Source organism: Ornithorhynchus anatinus, chromosome X5, assembly GCF_004115215.2.
Source record: "Ornithorhynchus anatinus isolate Pmale09 chromosome X5, mOrnAna1.pri.v4, whole genome shotgun sequence".
Classification (NCBI taxonomy): domain Eukaryota; kingdom Metazoa; phylum Chordata; class Mammalia; order Monotremata; family Ornithorhynchidae; genus Ornithorhynchus; species Ornithorhynchus anatinus.
Genome location: NC_041753.1, coordinates 23,796,016 through 23,813,897, shown reverse-complemented (window position 1 = coordinate 23,813,897; position 17,882 = coordinate 23,796,016). Strand labels below are relative to the sequence as shown.

The following is a 17,882-nucleotide window of genomic DNA, read 5'->3' as shown; positions in this document are numbered from 1 at the left end:
TGAAATTAACCTGAGTGAGTATGTCACTGGAAAAGCCAAATTGCAGTATATTAATATATATATATGCATTATACTAATGGCTAACCAGTTGCAGCACAGTTGTGGTTTCCTATTTACTTGGGCTCCTGTGCCAAAAGAATAAGAAAAAAAAAGCTTCAGTTTTATTTACTGCATTCTGGCCTTTCAGGAATTACACACTCTGTATCATTCTATCTCATATCTCAAATTTTCCATTGTCTCTGCTCCTCGACTGGTCAACTGTGCTTCTGCCAATTTTAATCAGCTTTTTGCACCACCTTGTTTTTATTTCTCTAATTCATTTGCTTTTTAACAAATGCAAAACAATTATGTTCATTTCAACAAAATCCAGTTTTTCCAACTGTGTGGGAGCTGATTTGTGCCATTTGGCTAACCCCTGCTTTTGCTGGCCTTGGATGGATTTCAGTGAATTAACTCCCAGAGTTCTGCATATATCATTTTTTATAATCCAGTTCATTTAAATTTTTCAGTAAACCCATTTTTCCTAAAGAAATCCCTAATCGATTCCAAAGAGAGAATTTTGCTGGTGTTTGGAGAGCTCGGTTTGATTGAAATTCTAAGGACCTTCAGAATGAAAATGTTTCTTCTCCTGCTGGAGAATGTATAGACAACTTGAGTCTGAAAATAGATGAAACGAACCCAGGCTTCTGAAGATTTTCTTTTTGAATTAGTCACTTTACTCAACGGAACAAGTCAAACCCCTGTAAAAATTTCTTCCAATCATAACGACCTCTAATAGCCCATAAGACTTGCCTTTTGAATGAAATGGCCCCTTCCCTCGAAAGAAGCAGCATGGCCAAGTGGAGTCAGAGGACATGGATTCTAATCCTAGCTCTGCCAATTACCTATTTCATAGCCTTTTTTTTCTTTTTATGGTATTTTTTTTAAGTGCTTACTATGTGTCAAGCACTGTTCTAACACTGGGGTAGGAACAAATGAATTAGGTTGGATATAGTCCCTGACCCATATAGGGCTCACAGTCTAAGTAGGAGGGAGAATAGGAGAATTGAGGCACAAAGAAGTTAAGTGACTTGTTCAAGGTCACACAGAAAACATCTGGTTTAGAACACAGGTCCCTGACTCCCAGGCCCATGATCTTTCCACTAGGCCACACTGATTCTCTAAGGGGCAACTTTTCTGCACTTCAGTTTTCTCATCTGTAAAATGGGGATTAAGGATCTGTTTTCCTCTTAGATTTTGAGCCCCATGTGGGACAGGGACTGTGTCTAACCTGATAAACTGGAAGCAGAATAGCCTAATGGGAAAATCCCAGGCCTCAGTTCCCTCATCTGTAAAATGGGGATTAAGACTGTGAACCTTACGTGGGACAACCTGATTACCCTGTATCTACCCCAGAGCTTAGAACAGTGCTCTGCACATAGTAAGCGCTTAACAAATACTGACTTTATTATCAACAACCAACAGGAAGTATTTACTGAGCACCTATTGGGTTACAAGGATTATATTAACTGCTTGGAAGAGTGCAATAGAGCCTACAATCTGTTGCCTCTCCCAAAGTGTGAAAAATTATGTAACTATTAATCTATCCACTATGGTTTTCACAAATTTCCTTTCTATCCTTTAAAGGACGAGATGATTCCCGATGGCATAAAGACAGTTTTGAGGTGGAAAGGTGTTTTCTTGAATTGTTGTCAGTCTCCTATACTCCATAAAAGGAATTACTGACCCCAGAACAACTTCTTGGAATATTCAGCTAGGGAAGCGGCATGCTGGGAATTTGCACCCTGTACTGAAAATAGAAAAATCTATCCATTTGTTTATTCTTCTTAAATTCTCCTCAAATTCCACCATTTGAAGATTTCATGTTACGTTTGCAACGACAATAAACTTGTCCTGCTCTCTACAGTTTTGAAGAAAATAAGAACATGGCTTCTAGGGATTTGGTCCTGGGTATTTTTTCCTTCTCTCAGACCAGCATTGGTCTCCTGGGGAACATCACTCTGCTTACGGTATATGTCCATGTCTTCATTTCTCACTCTCTATCAAAGAAATCAACGGACCTTATCCTGATCCACCTCACAGTAGCCAACACAGTCACACTTCTTACCCAGGTTGTCCCAGCGATGATTGTGACCTTTGACACGGAGAATAGCCTGGGTAATGTTGGGTACCAGATCATTATCTTCACCAGGAGAATGTCCCGGGGTCTTTCCATCTGCACCACCAGTCTCCTGAGCGTGTTCCAGGCCATCACCATCAGTCCCAGCACTTCCTGCTGGGCCAAGTTCAAGCCCAGAGCACCAAGGTACATCCTTCCTTCCTTCCTCTTCTTCTGGATCCTCCACATCTTTATATATGTTAAAATCCTGTCAGTCAGTGTAAGTGCCCAAAATGCCACTCTATTGGCTAATCATTCTGCTGTAAAAAATAGTCCTAATATATTCTGGTTAAATTATCTAAATGATACTGCATCCCGTTTGACTGCAGCTGTCCGAGATCTTCTCTTTGTGGGTCTCATGAGCTGGTCCAGTGGTTACATGGTGATGGTTCTTTACCAACATCGCAGACGGCTCCAGCACATCCACAGCACCAGCCACTCTCCGAAATCCTCCCCTGAGACCAGAGCCACCCAAACTATTGTACTACTGGTCAGCTGCTTCGTTAGTTTTTATTTAATCAACTCCAGCATTAATCTTTTTGTTAACTTATTCAAGGAGAAAGACTTCTGGTTGATCAACATTGCAGCATTTCTGAGTACCTGTTACCCCTCCCTGTGCCCCTTGGTCCTTCTCAGTAATGATCCCCGACTCCCCAAGCCCTGCTGTGTCATGGAGAAAGTGAGAGAGAAAATAAATTATGGTATTTGTCAAGTGCTTACTATGTGCCAGGCATAGAACTAAGCAATAGGGTGGATACAAGCAGATCGGGTTGGGGATAGTCCCTGGCCCATGTGGGACTCACAGTGAATGGGGCCGAATGAATGTATCCCCATTTTCCAGATGAGGTAACTGAGGCACAGAGAAGTTGTGATTTGCCCAAGATCACACAGCAGACAAGTGGTGGATGCGGGATTAGAACCCATGACCTTCTGACTCCCAGGCCCGTGCTATATCCACTACTCCATGCTGCTTCTTCCCCAGATCCCACTAATGAGCAAAGGGTCAGCTCCTTTCCTCCTTTGCCAAGGGACCATTTGCAAAGTTCAACTCAAAAGAGAGAAGAGGATTCTGGGATCCTCCCATACCTCCAACACTTCCTCTTCTCAGAGACTACTAGAACATCCACTGAGAAGAAAGAGTGGATGTCTTTGCTTTATCTCCATTCCCACACTCAATTAGCCTTTTACTTGCCCACATTGTCCATGAAAATACAAGAGCATGTCTTTCTGTCACCTTGAATTCAGCTGAGCTGTGCTCAGACACCAGTGGCTAAGAGGAAAAGGTATGTCCAGGTTCCGTGGATCTTCCAAGTAGACACTGATGTTCGGCTGGACGAGTGGAAAGAAGACTGTATGGAATGTGCTTAGGTAACACGCTATATCACTAAATAATGTTCCTAGTCCCTTCGAAGCCTTGTTAAAATCACATCTTCTCCAAGATTCACCCTCGACCCACAGTACTTGTGTACATAGTAGTAATTTATGTTAATGTCCATCTCCCCTCTTAGACTGCAAGCTCCTCGTGGGCAGGTAACATATCTACCAACTTTGTTATACTTTCTCAAGGGCTTAATACAGTGCCTTGCACTCAGTAAGTGCTCAATAAATATCACTGATTAAGTTACCTCCTGAGACTCTGTCTTCTTCTCTGGGGTGATGGTAAGATAATCTCTGTGGAGCTCAACTCTGACCAATAGAATCCCTGGGAAGAGAAAAGGCACAGTCCCAAACAGCTCTCCGCATGAGCTGTAGGTTTTTCAGGAAGCGTGATCGGAGGATCCGAGGCAGGGCCAGCTTTAGGCAGTAAGCAGAGTAAGACATGGCCTCAAAGGTCCATGGAACAAGAGTGACTACACAATTCTTCTCAGAGATGGCCACTCTGCTACCCTTCTCAAACATGGCCAGCACATCAGGAATTCCCAAGAAGGCTGTCTGGAAAGTTAGGTCTTGGAGGGGAGCTGCCCAGGGAGCTTGGTTAAAGGGTGCTCCTGTGGTGGGGGGGGGGAGGTGGGGGAAGGGGCAGTAGGGCACCGATCGGGTCAGAGAAACACTCTTCCACGGAGTGATCAAAGACATCACATTTCACTGCGGACAAGCATTGTAACATAACTCTATTGTACCCTCCCAAACACTTAGCACATTGTTTTACACACAGTAATGCTCTATAAATGTTGTTTGATTAATTGATTGATACAGAGGAAAGGGGCTAATTAACCCCTCCACCCCCCATCTCAGGGCAGCAAAGTATTTGCAAGAGCAAAGGTCTAGAGACTTCAGTTTGCTCCTGCCTTACTATTACCAATCACCTGTTTGTTACTCTGACAGTTGCTATTATTATTATGGAATTAATTTAGGGCTAACTGGTGCCAAAACAGAGTTCTAAACGCTGAGGTAGATACAAGATAATCAAGTCAGATACAGTTCCTGTCCTACTTACAAGAAAAGCAGAGTGGCTTAGTGGCAAGAGCTCGGACTTGGGAGGCAGAGGGTGTGTGTTCTAATCTCAGCTCCGCCACTTGTCTCCTATGTGACCTTGGGCAAACCACTTAACTTCTCTGTGTCTCAGTTATCTCATCTGGAAAATGGGGATAAAGAATGTGAGCCCCACGGGGGGGCAAACTGATTACCTTGTGTCTATCCCAAGGCTTGGCACATAGTAAGTGCTTAACAAATACCATAATTATTATTATTACTACTTGGGGCTCACAGTCTAATGGGGAGAGAGAACAGGGATTTTATCCCCATTTTACCGATGAGGAAACAGAGAGAAAGACACATGTGGGGCCTAGTGGAAGGAGCACAGGCCTGGGAGTAGAAGATATGGATTCTAATCCAGCTCTGCCATGCATGTGCTGCATGATCTTGGGCTAGTCACTTCCATCTGTCACAGTTTATCTGTAAAACAGAGTTATTCAATAGCTCTTCTCCCTCCTACTTAGACTGAAAACCCCATGGGGGACAGAGATTGTGCCCAGTCTGCTTATACTGAAACTTTCCCGATGATTAGGGCATAGTAAAGGCTTAATAAATATTTTTCTTTACTGGCTTCTTTTTAAAACTTTAGGTTGGTTTCTTCCTTGAAATGCACCTAAGCACTGATGTATTTAATAGACACTAAATGTTTTATGAAATATATTGCAGATACAAATAAAAATATTGAGTGAACACGTATCAACCATTCAAATTTATTGAGCCCTTACTGTGTGCAGGGCACTGTACTAAGCGTTTGGGAGAGTGCAATATAACGGCTGGTAGACATATTCCCTGCCCACAGTGAGCTTACACTCTAGAAGGGGAGACAGACATCAATACAAATAAATTATGGATATGTACATAAGTGCTGTGGGGCCGCACGACACAGAAGGGGGTGGGAAAAGAGGAAATGAGGGCTTAGTCAGGGAAGGCCTCTTGGAGGAGATGTGCCTTCAATAAGGCCTTGAAGGCGGAGGAAGGAATTGTCAGATATGAATAGGGAGGGCATTTGGACAGAGGCAGGAAGTGGGCAAGAGTTTGGTGGTGAGATAGATGTGATTGAGGTACAATGAGTAGGGTGGCAATAGAGTAGTGAAGTGTGCGGGCTGGGTTGTATTAGGAGAAAAGCAAGGTGAGGTAGGAGTGGGCAAGGTGATTTAGTGCTTTACACAAAGCCTTTTGTTGTAGGGTTAAGAACATCTTTTGCACATGTGTGACAGTGGCCTCTTAGACCAAATATACTTATGCATTTATATGATTACAAATAGATAAAATATACACTCAAATATATTGCATACACATGCATTAAAAAGTATATATTAAATACGTAAGAATTAAATAGGAATCAGAATGTCTTGCATATTGATCATGAAGGCGCCTTCCTATTCCAAATGCATGTAAAAATATAATCTGGGTGCCTATAAACATACTAAATAAATATATTGAATACATAAGTGCCCAGGTACCTTTGGAATAGCAATAACATCTTACATTGCATAGAGACTCATATATTATAATCTTCAGACTGTAAACTTGTTCTGGACAGGGAACGTATCAACCAACTCTGTTGTGTTATTCTCTCTCAAATGCTTAGCACAGTGCTCTGCACAAAGTAAGCTCTCAGTAAATGCCATTGATGATGATTGATGTCTAATTTATTAGTCCACATGCTTGACAGGTTTTCTTTAATTCTACAACTGGATTAAACCTCAGCTTCAAGGTACCCAACTTCACCCTGCACTGAATAATAATCATAGAAATGTGGACAAGAACAGTCCAGCTTGGTTGAGGCATTGTCCCACCTGCAGGTCAAGGGACAGATTAAATGGCATTTTGAAATCTATTCTTTTCTAGTATTGGGTGAGAACCATAACTCTCAATGGGCAGTACTAATCAAGGTCCTGGCCGCTCTACTCCCTATTAATCGCCATGTGTACAGTGAGTGATGTGATTAATTGCTCAAATACTTAATTCAACTGTCAATTTGAGTATGAGGACGACATTCAACTGGGAGGAGAGTTTGTCCTTTCGGAACTGTTTCAGGCTGCCACTCCTGAGAGGGCTCACAGGCTCAACAGGGCATGAAATAATCAGGGACCTGGGAGAGATGAGTTCACACCTCATCCCTATAATAGCTCACCCAGCCATAACCCACCAGTCAAAGGCAGGACAGGACTACAGTGTGGCGGCATCTGGAGGGAGAACAGGTGAGTGTCATCTTAAGGCTGACACTGTATTCTGCTTCAGAGACTCTTCATACAAGAGTTCATGAATAGAGATTTTGGGCCCAGGTGAATTTTAAGCATCTTGGGCCACCTGGCTCTTTGCCCCATTGCCTGGAATAGGTCCAGTTAGAAGAGTCAGGGTAGAGGAATAAGTTTTGGGATATGCTCTCAGTTTCCTCCCTTGCCCCGACATTACCTCTGTCATTTGAGGTGCAGCGTGGTCTAGTGGATAGAGCATGGCCCTGGGAGTCAGAGGACCTGGGTGCTGATCCCGGCTCTACCGATTGCCTGCTGTGTGACCTTGGGCAAACTACTTCACTTCTCTATGCCTCAGCTTCCTCACCTACAAAATGGGGGTTCATTGTCTGTTCTTCCTCCTAGACGAAGAGCGCCAGGTGGAACAGGGACTGTGTCAGATTAATTAATTTGTATCTACTCCAGCATTCTAAGGAGTGCTTAACACGTAGTAAGCACTTCATGAATAACAATTTGCACCAATATCTGATTCTGAAACCCAAGAAGTTTTCAGATTCTTTCTAAGGATTAACCCCCTCACCCATCTTCTGAGATCACTGGCTCCAAACCCCTCCCACAGCAGGGACAATGGGGCTAGGGATGGGAAAGCTTAACGATTTTGACTTTTCAGAGATGTCCTCTCCATTGCTCTGTCTCTGTCTCTACATCTCCAGTGACATTTCTGCTTCTCTAATAGCTAGAGAAACAGCGTGGCCTAGTGGAAAGCATACGAGGCTGAGAGTCAAAGTACCTGGGTTCTAACCCCAGCTCTGCCACTTACCTGCTGTGTAACTTTGGGCTAGTCATTTAACTTCTCTGAGCCTCAGTTTCCTCAGCTGTTAAATGGGTATTCAAGATCTGATCAACCTCCTACTTAACCTGTGAGTCCCATGTGGGACAGGTATTATGTTCAACCGGATAAAGCCATATGTACCCCAGTGCTTAGAAAATGCTTGACGCACAGTAAGTTCTAAACAAATACTATTAAAAGAAAGTTTTCATATAGTGTCAGGTCCTGCCAGGGGGAACCAGTAAAGTGACATAGCTCATGTTTCAGAAACCAATCAGGGGATGCAGCTCATAATTGGGCAATAAATTAATCACTTAAACCGAGTGCTTACTGTGTGCAAAGCACTGTACTAAGTGCTGGGGAGAGTACACTGTAACATCAAACACATTCCCTGCCCACAACTAGCTCACAGTTTAGAGGGGGAGACAGACATTAATGTAACTAAATGAATAGATAAATAAATTACAGGTATATGCAGATATATATATGTGTACCATTGGGAAGGGAGAGAGGATGAATGAAGGAGCAAATATGAACAACACAGAAGGGAGTGGGAGAAGAGGAGGGCTCAGTCAGGGAAGGCTTCCTGGAGGAGATGTGTCTTCAATAAGGCTGTGAAGTTGGGGAGAGGAGTTGTCTGTCTGATATGAGGAGGGAGGGTGTTCCAGTCCAGAGCTAGGATGTGGGCGAGAGGTCGGTGGCGAGATAGACGAGATGGAGGTACAGTGAGAAGGTTAGCACCAGTGGAACCAAGTGTGCAGGCTGGGTTGTAATAGGAGAGCAGCGAGGTGAGATAAGAAGGGACAAGGTGGTTAAGTGCTTTGAAACCAATGGTGAAGAGTTTTTGCTTGATGCAGAAGCGGATGGGCAACCACTGGAGTTTCTTGAGGAGTGGGGAAACACGGTCTAAACGTTTTTGAAGGATTCGAACAGTAGAATGGAGTATGGACTGGAGTGGAAAGAGACACAAGGCCGGGAGGTCAGCAAAAAGGCTGATAGAATAAGCAAGGCGGGATAAGAGAAGTGCTTGCATTAATGTGGTAGCCAGTTGGATGAAGAGAAAGCGATGGATTTGGGCGATGTTGTGAAGGTAGAACTGACAGGATTTGGTGATGGCTCAGTAAATTGCTTGACACATAGTAAGTACTTAACATCTACCACTATCATTATTACTATTATCATTAATAATATTGTTACTGTTCTCCTAATCAACCCAAGTGGAGACCAAAACTGAAATACTATTTCCCCACACAGTAACAGATTGAACATTTTTTTCCACCCAAGTCATTGAAACTGGCATCTTCCAAACCCACATAACGGCCATATAAATGGAATGTAAACTGAAATTAATATATTAAGCAAAAGTCATTTTGTCAGGTATGCATTTCGAGACGGTGCTAGGTAGTGTGGGTTTAATTAGGGAATCTCATCCCTTCATCAATCAAAATGCTTTACTCAGTTCACTCTAGTGCCATAGTGTATGTCTTTAATGAAAGAGGAAACAGTTACTGCTTACGCTATGGAGATATATATGTGAAGATGATGCTACTGACAGTAAGATCAATCGATCAGTCAATCGTATTTGTTATGCACTTACTGTGTGCAGACCACTGCCCTAAGTGCCCTAAGTGATAGAATTAGCAGTCACGTTCCCTGCCTACAATGAGCTTACAGGCTAGAGACTGGTTTCACCTCAGTTCCAACACCCCTTCCCCATCCAGGGCAGAGTGCTGCCTTCCCCAGGGGCCTAATTCACTCCCGAGGGGAGAAGGGCCTTCACCTCCACGCAAAACCATTGAGGCTGCCATCCCCTCCCCGGGCTGGGCTGGGGAGGGAGCAGCTCGCTGAGGTTCCCAGGCCTGGCTCCCCAAAGCTGGTCACACATGAGCAAACAAGCCAGAACGGTTTTCCTGAGGCACCCCCAAGAGCCAGGGGGTGACAAGACTTGTCATAAACCATATTCAGAAGTCTTCTTGCTGGAAGATTCAACCAGTGAATTGGCATGGGGAGAATTAGCCCAACACAATGAGCAGAAGTATAATGGTCAGCATTGACTTCTCAAAATAATTCAGATGAGAATTTTGCATGATAATGGTAGTTATGAGGTGATGTTGATGATAATGATAATTAGACCTTTTGTGTTTCTCTTTCAAGGTGCTCTGAAGGCAGTTTTAAAGAAAATAAGAATATGCTTGTGAGTGACCTAGTCTTGGGGATTTTCTCCCTCTCTCAGGCTAGTCTTGGACTCCTGGGGAACTCAACATTGTTCCTGGTGTATGCTGGTGTCTTTTTCTCTCAGGCCCATTCAAGGAAGCCCACAGACCTGATCCTTGCCCACCTGACTATGGCCAACACGATAACACTTCTCACCCAAGGAGTTCCAGCTATGATAATGATTTGGGGGCAGGAGAGCACCTCAGATTCTGTTAGCTGCCGAATCATTATCTATATCAGGAGAGTGTCCCGGGGTCTTTCCATCTGTACAACGTGTCTTCTGAGCGTGTTCCAGGCCATCACCATCAGTCCCAGCACCTCCAGCTTGGCCCCGTATAAGCAGAAAGCACCCAAGTACATTCTCTATTCCTTCTTCTTTTTCTGGATCCTCAACTCTTCAATGTATATCAATATACTAGCAACCACTGAAACCATCAAACATGTCAATAACACAGTTAGTAGCTACGACATAAGATATGGTGCTAATATCTTCTGGATGAACTTTATAAATGATGTTGCATTTCTAAGTACGATAACTTTCCGAGACGTCTTCTTTGTGTTCCTCATGACGTGGTCCAGTGGCTACATGGTGATGGTGTTACACCGACACCGTAAACAAGTCCAGCACATCCACAGCACCAGCCTCTCCCCCACATCCTCCGTAGAGACCAGAGTGACCCACACCATCCTGCTCCTGGTCACCTGCTTTGTTGTCTTTTACTGCATCAACTGCACCATTAACCTGTTTCTAACCTTTGTAGAGGAGGAAGATTATTTCAGGCTGAATGATACCAAAGCATTTCTGGCTATATGTTACCCCTCCCTCTGCCCTTTGGTGCTAATTAACAGTGATCGTCGGGTCCCTAGGCCCCATTGTGTTCTCAAGAGAGTGATAGGTCCCTCTCCTCCCTTGGACTTCAGTGAAAGAGAACAGGTCAGCTCCATAAAATGTTCTTTGCCCACGGCTCGTCTTTGAAGGCACCGGTCAAAGAGAAAAAGCATATTCTAGGAACAGACTTTTCCCAGATGCCTCAGACCTCCTGACCATATCATCATCTTCATCATCAACATCTTTATAAACCTTACCATCAGCATTGACATCATTCTCTCACCATCCTCCTCATCCTCCTCCTCCTAACCTCTGCACCCTTTCTCACCCACTCTGGCTTTTCAAAAGCAAATAAAGCTCACGAGGGAGATCCTGCGGAAACTTGCGGTAAGCTGCTCCCTTTGGGAGATAATGGATAATCAGATGGAAATTCAGAAGAATATCCATATCAAATGGTTTGAGGTAATGCACCTATAACACTAAATGCAGTTTAATGGAGTCACACATGATGTGGGATAATTTCTCTAGCTATCAATTCTGGCCATTATATAGCCAGATGACTGTCCTGGATTTGATGCCATTGACCTTCTATAAAATGCTGACCAAGTCACCTGAGTCCCTTGCACTTAAGTTTCTTTATCTGTCAGAGGGTAACATCAGTTCCTTCTCCTCTCGACTTCTGAAATGTTTTGAGGTTGAATTGAAATAACTGGTGTAAAAGCTCTTTGGTAAAGACCTGGGACTGAAAATTCCAGGCCTCGTTATGAGAGGCAGAGAGAGATAAAGAAGGACTAGATGGATATACTCCATTTTGAACATCAGCTTAAAAAAATAATCTAGCTGGGTACATTAGCATTATCTCCACTGGCTTCATCTCACTCCCCAGATATACACACCTCATTCATTTACCCATTCATTCATTCAATAGTATTTAATGAGCACGTGCCCTAAGATATTTAACTTCCTTGTGTCTCAGGTATCTCATCTGTAAAATGGAGATTCAAAACCTATTCTCCCTCCTACTTATGCTGTGCATCCTGGGTGGAACAGGGACTGTGAATAATCTGATTATATCTACCCCAGTACTTAGTACAATGCTTGGTACATAAATGCTTAATGAGTACTACTACTACTAATAATAATGATGGCATTTAAGTGCTTACTATGTGCCAAGCACTGTTCTAAGCACTGACTATTATTACTCTCACTACTCTGATTTTTATTGTCATTATCTTCTCAATCAACCAAACAGGAAACCAAAATTGAAAGACTACTTCCCTTCATAACAATAAATTGCACATTTTTTTCCCACTGAAGTCATGAAACCACAATACTGCAATATTACATTCATAATATAAACCGAGAATTACTATGAATGTTAAACAAAGTTCTACTGGTCAGGGGTGCATTTCTAGGTGATGATAGATGTCTGGGTTTAATGAGGAATTTGTATTCCTTCACCAATCAACATCTTTTACACATTACACTTCAGTATCATGGCATGTTTATATTGAGATAGGAAAAAGTTACTGTGTAAGCTGTGGAGATATAAATTTGAAGATGATGCTACTGATCATTCATCCTATCCCACCTGGATTACTGTATTAGCCTTCCTTCTGATCTCCCATACTCCTGTCTCTCCCCCATCCAGTCCATACTTCACCTGCTGCCCGGATCATTTTTCTACAGAAACGTTCAGGACATGTCACCACCCCCCTCCTCGATAAACTCCAGTAGTTGCCCATCCACATCAAACAAAAACTCCTCACCACTGGCTTTAAAGCACTCCATCACCTTGCCCCCTCCTACCTCACCTCACTTCTTTCCTTCTACAGCCTAGCCCACACACTTTGCTCCTCTAGCGTTAGCCTTCTCACTGTGCTTCTATCTCGTTTATCTCACCGCCAACCCCTACCCCACATCCTGTCTCTGGCCTGGAATGCCCTCCCTCCTCAAATCCGACAATTACTCTCCCCCACCTTCATAGCCTTATTGAAGGCATATCTCCTCCAAGAGGCCTTCCCAGACTAAGCCCATCTTTCCTCATCTCCCAGTCACTCTTTTCTGCATCACCCTGACTTGTTCCCTTTGCTCTTCCCCCCTCCCAGCCCCACAGCACTTATGTACATATCTGTAATGCTATTTGTATGTATTCATGTCTGTCTCCCTTCCTCTAGACTGTAAGCTCATTGTGGGCAGGGAATGGGTCTGTTTATTGTTGTATTGTACTCTCCCAAGCGCTTAATACAGTGCTCTGCACACAGTAAGTACTCAATAAATACGATTGAATGATGGTGAGATCTTTGTATTTTGTTTCTACCTCATTGCTTACTACAGTGCTTGTCACAAAGTAAGCACTGAACAGATGGCATTGTTATTATCATTATCCTCTAGACTCTAAGCTCACTATGGGCAGGGAAACTGTCTACCAATGCTGTCCTATTGCCCTCTCCCAAGAACTTAGTAGAGTGCTCTGCACACAGTAAGTGCTCAATAAATACAATTGACTGACCGATCATTATTATTACTGAATGCAAAGTATTGTACTGGGCTCTTGGAAAGTGAAAGATTCAATCTCCACTTTCAAGGATCATTGGCAGTAATCACCTTCTCAAGGGGTAATATGGAAATTGTGGGTTGAGGGGAAGTGGCCCACAGATGTCCTGGTTCTGGCTTCAAGAGTCCACTTTGTGACATTAACAGACGTGCTACACATGATTGTGAAATTCCTTCCCTGCCCCACCTTTAGCCTTCAGACAGTTGTTGGGCAAATCGCAAGCTCATCTGAATCTGGATCCAAATGACCACCACCAGTGAATTGCTGATGCTTATTGTCTGCTGATCACAATCTTGCTCAGAGTATGGTCCATAGGTGTCCCTTGACTAATCCCAGGGGACGATCATCTGAATATCAGGAACTATCTCTTACACCCACCCTCAAACAGTCCTATCATACCTGTTGCCCTATAGGTCCCGGTCCCTCTATAGACTTTGGAATCTTAGCACAAACCAAGACCCCTTAGTTTCTTCCATTCCCCACCTTGAGAATGCAACACCTAGACTGAATTCAGACCCCTTGAAAAGGCAGCGTGGTTTGAGTAAAGAGGATGGGATCAGGTGTCAGGAGACCTGGGTTCTAGTTCCATCTCTGCAGGCTGTGTGAACTTGGGCAAGTCACTTACTCTCTGGACTTTTCTTCATTGGTAATATGAGAATAAAATAGATTGAGAGTCCAATGCAGGACAGGTACCCTGTCCAATATGATCATCTTGTATCTATCCTAGTGCATAGTGAATAGTCAGCATTTAATGAAAACCATGATATTAATTGTTACTTTCTTCAAACACTCGGTCTCCAGCTCCTCATTTTTATTCCTGTAGAACCGACTGACAGTAGCAGTCTCTAACCCAGTAGAATTTCTCTCTTGGAAGCATCAAATCTTCATCCCACTGGGCCTTGATGAGACTTCAGTGGTCCTGGGAGAGAAAGACTGGAGCAGATTCTGACTTGAGAAACTCAGATGCTCCTCTCCAGGAAACTCTCCAGCCACCAGCCAGATCAGCTTGGCTGGGAAAGGTGGAAAGAACCCCAGAAGAAACAAGCCGTCAAAGTCACCAATAGGGACCTTACCTAGCCACATACTATCTGTGTTGCGACCTAAAGCCAAAATTCCCAAAGGGGACCTTCTCTGCTATCCCCCTCAACCTGTTAAATTTCCCTGGAATAAACAAGTTCAATGGGTATGAGGGGTCACCGCCCAGGAATTGCCAAACAGGTTATTGTGTCTTTTCTGGAACAATTGGTCCCTATCACATTGCTACGATCCTGGGAGATGAATACAGGAAAGATCTGCAGAAACCCTTTGCTCTGTGGGTTCAAGCTCTTGTTCCTGTTGAAAGACCCCTTTGGGGAAAAAATGCCAACTTCCTATGAGTGGTAGCCAGTTAGTGGAGCTTAGATGTTAAAAGACATTAAGCTCCTTGAGAGCAGAGATCATGCCTTGTCCTGCCATTGAACTACTCCAAGCCCCCAGTAGGCACTTGATAAATTCCACTGTTGGATTTCATCTTAGATTTGTTTCCCCAGCCTTGGTGGTTTGACACCCCAAAACTAACCTATTGATTGAGCGAATCTCTAGAGAAAAGCAGACTGTGATCAACTGATCTATCAGCTCTCCCCTCTTACCTGAACTTGCTGGTCTCTTAGAACAAACCAGCCCACTCAGTTTCCTCCTCTAAAGTCAACCTACTCTCAGTATCTCTATGACTTAGTTTCCTCATCTGTAAAATAGGGATTCAATACCTATTCTCCTTCCCTTAGATGGTTAGCCCCACGTGGGACAGGGACTGTGTCTCATCTGATTGTATTGTATCTACCCTAGTGTCAGAGCAGATTAATGCTCAATGATTCACACAAGTGTACACACAGACACACACACTAATCATCCCCTTAGGGAGAAGAGTTATGAGGAAAAGCAGCCTATAAATACAGCCTCAGCCTCGTTCTGGCAGAGTCTGACTGTCGGCAAGCTGTCCTCCCAGCCAGCAGGAGCAAGGGAGAGGGGTGAGTAGGATCAACATCTCCCTGTTAGTGGTGTTTCAGGGTCAAAATTCGCCATTTGATAGGGAATCCGTGCTTTCGAAATGGAGGTCTGAGGTGGGATCCAGGACTAGGGACCCCCGAAGTGATTCCCCTGAGATAATTGGAAACTTAATAGTAAAAATAACAACTGTGGCATTTGTTATCTGCTTCCCATGTGCCAAGAACTGTACGAAGCACAATCAATCAGGTCAGACACGGCCCCTGTCCCACACGAGGCCTACAATCTAAGGGAGCAGGGAGAATCATCAATGGTATTTATTGAGTGCTTACTGTATGCAGAGCACTGTACTAGGTGCTTAGGAGGGGAAAACAGGTATTTCAGGCCCATGTCATAGATGAGGAAACTGAGGCACAGAGCAGTTAAGTGGTTTGTTCAAGTATAAACAACAGGTAAGTGACAAAGTCAGCATTAGAACTCAGGTCCTCTGACTTCCAGGACTGTTTTCTATCCACAGAGCCATGCTGCTTCCTGCCAGCACCCTGATATAATGTACCTCTGGTCCCGTCAGCTTCTCTAGGGGAATTCCAGGTTTCAGCTTTACCCCCTCTATCTTTCTCTCGGAATCTTGGGATACCAGGGTACAACTGCTCGCAATCCAAATGCTCATTTTCCCCACTCAGTTGGGGCAGCCTCACTCCTGAGAGATCATAGCCTACGGTCCCCAACCTGGACAACCCTTCCTCCTTCGGTCTGTTACCGAGGGTCATTCCAACTCTTAAAATGTCTTAGTCTCCTCATCTTTTCCTAATCCACTTATGTGAATGGTTCTGTCATGGGTCCCCCAGCTAAGTAGTGTTACTTAAACAGATTAACATTCCCTCTGTGAGGGGGTCCCGAGGACCAAGATTCGACCTGTTTCAGTGATTTCTGAGGCTCTCCTCACCATTACTTCTAGTTGGGGGTTTGACTTGACTGGCTGTCACATGGACTATCAACCAGAGAGTTGAGATTTTGGAAGCAAGCGTGACTGTCTACAAGGAGTGTGGATACTTCCTACTCAGAGCACCTTCGGTGATGTTGGGATTAGTTTCAAAGCTGTACCTATATCTGGACAGTGTTTTTTCTTTTCCTGGATTTTATTCATCACAAATTTAAAATTTATCCCTAAATTGTAAATTCCTAGAGGGCAGGGATTGTGCATTACAATTCTATTTATCCAAGTGCTTAGTACTCCGGGCACAGTAAGCAGCCTGGCTTAGCAGATATAACACAGGGCTGGGAATTGGAGACACTGGATTCTAATCCTAGTTCTGCTTCTTGGCTGCTGTTTGACCTAGGCAAGACACCACTTCTCTGTACCTCAGTTTCCTCTTCTGTGAAATGGGGCTTCAATACCTGTTCTCTTTCCCCCTTAGACTGTAAACCCCATGTGGTGCAGGAAGTGTGTCCAACCGATTATCTTGTATCTACCCCAATGCTTACTTCAGTGCTTGACACATAGTAATCAATCAGTTGTACTTATTGAGTGCTTACACTGTGCAGAGCATGGTACTAAGACCTTGGGTGAGTAAAATACAATATAATTAGTTTCCCTGCCCATAACGAGCTTATAATCTAGAGGGAGAGACAGGCATTAAAACAGGCAATACCACAATTATTATTAACTCTTCAATAAATCTCATTGATTGATTGGTTGAATGACTTGGGTGGGACCAAGCTTTGACTCCAGATCTGCTCAAGAGAAAGCTAACACTGACTTTAGCATTAACTGAGACCATCCCCAACTGGATCCATCCCAGAGTCCACCTCTATCCCAACAATCCCCAGATACATCATGGCCATCACCCTATGTCTTTTAACATGATAAATATGGTATTTAAGGACTTACTTTGGCCAAGCACTGTACAACCTCCTCCATGAAAGGATTGATAAATTTGGGGATTCCGCTAAAAAAATCTGCACCTAATGGGGTGGGCAGCTCTGGTGGGGAGATAATTCCTAGTTACTAATCACCTTCCCCAAATTACTGTGGCCTTTCCAGGTCAGTGGGGTTTCTCTATACACCCATAACCACACATCTCACTTCTGTACATATTGATTCCCAAGCCCTTCAGTTTAAACACTTACTCATTCACCTGTCCATCATTCCATTCTTCCTCATGTCTGCAATTTACTTCACTGTGTTGGTCCCCCCAGCTAGGTGACGTCTAACTCTATTCTACTCTCCCAATGACTGTGCTCTCAACCCAGTAGGTGCTCAATAAATACTATTGATTGATTACTAAGTACTGAAAAGCAGCAATACATGATCTTAAGTAGCAGGCAGCATGCACTGCTTACAGACTGTGCTCAGACTTACTAAAAAATCAGCTTCCGAAAACCGCTTTTTAAGTCTACTCGTAAATTAGAGCTGATTTTTGTAAGGGAATGATGTTATATAAATGGGGTGTTACTATGTCATTGAGGATGGCCTAAGTGTAATTACAAGAATAGCAACAGTGCATGGTCAAACTCTCCTGAATCAAACCTGTTCTCTAGTCTGGCACTGTTCCCCCTCTCAACTGGATTGCTCCGAAATTCCCACCAAGTTCTGCTGAAATCTCCTTAGCTTGGGTCCAATGGACCTTCAGTTCCAG

General features: G+C 43.7%; 2 protein-coding genes across 2 annotated transcripts; both read left to right on the top strand.

Annotated features, from left to right (window-relative positions):
• The first annotated feature begins 1,925 nt into the window (after nucleotides 1–1,925).
• ORNANAV1R3067 (vomeronasal 1 receptor ornAnaV1R3067) lies at nucleotides 1,926–2,894 on the top strand. Its single transcript, NM_001253459.1, has one exon. It carries the CDS (start codon nucleotides 1,926–1,928, stop codon nucleotides 2,892–2,894), a length of 969 nt encoding a protein of 322 aa, NP_001240388.1.
• A 6,954-nt stretch (nucleotides 2,895–9,848) lies between these two features.
• Nucleotides 9,849–10,850, top strand: ORNANAV1R3066 (vomeronasal 1 receptor ornAnaV1R3066). The gene has a single exon (NM_001253458.2). It carries the CDS (start codon nucleotides 9,849–9,851, stop codon nucleotides 10,848–10,850), a length of 1,002 nt encoding a protein of 333 aa, NP_001240387.2.
• Nucleotides 10,851–17,882: the final 7,032 nt, after the last annotated feature.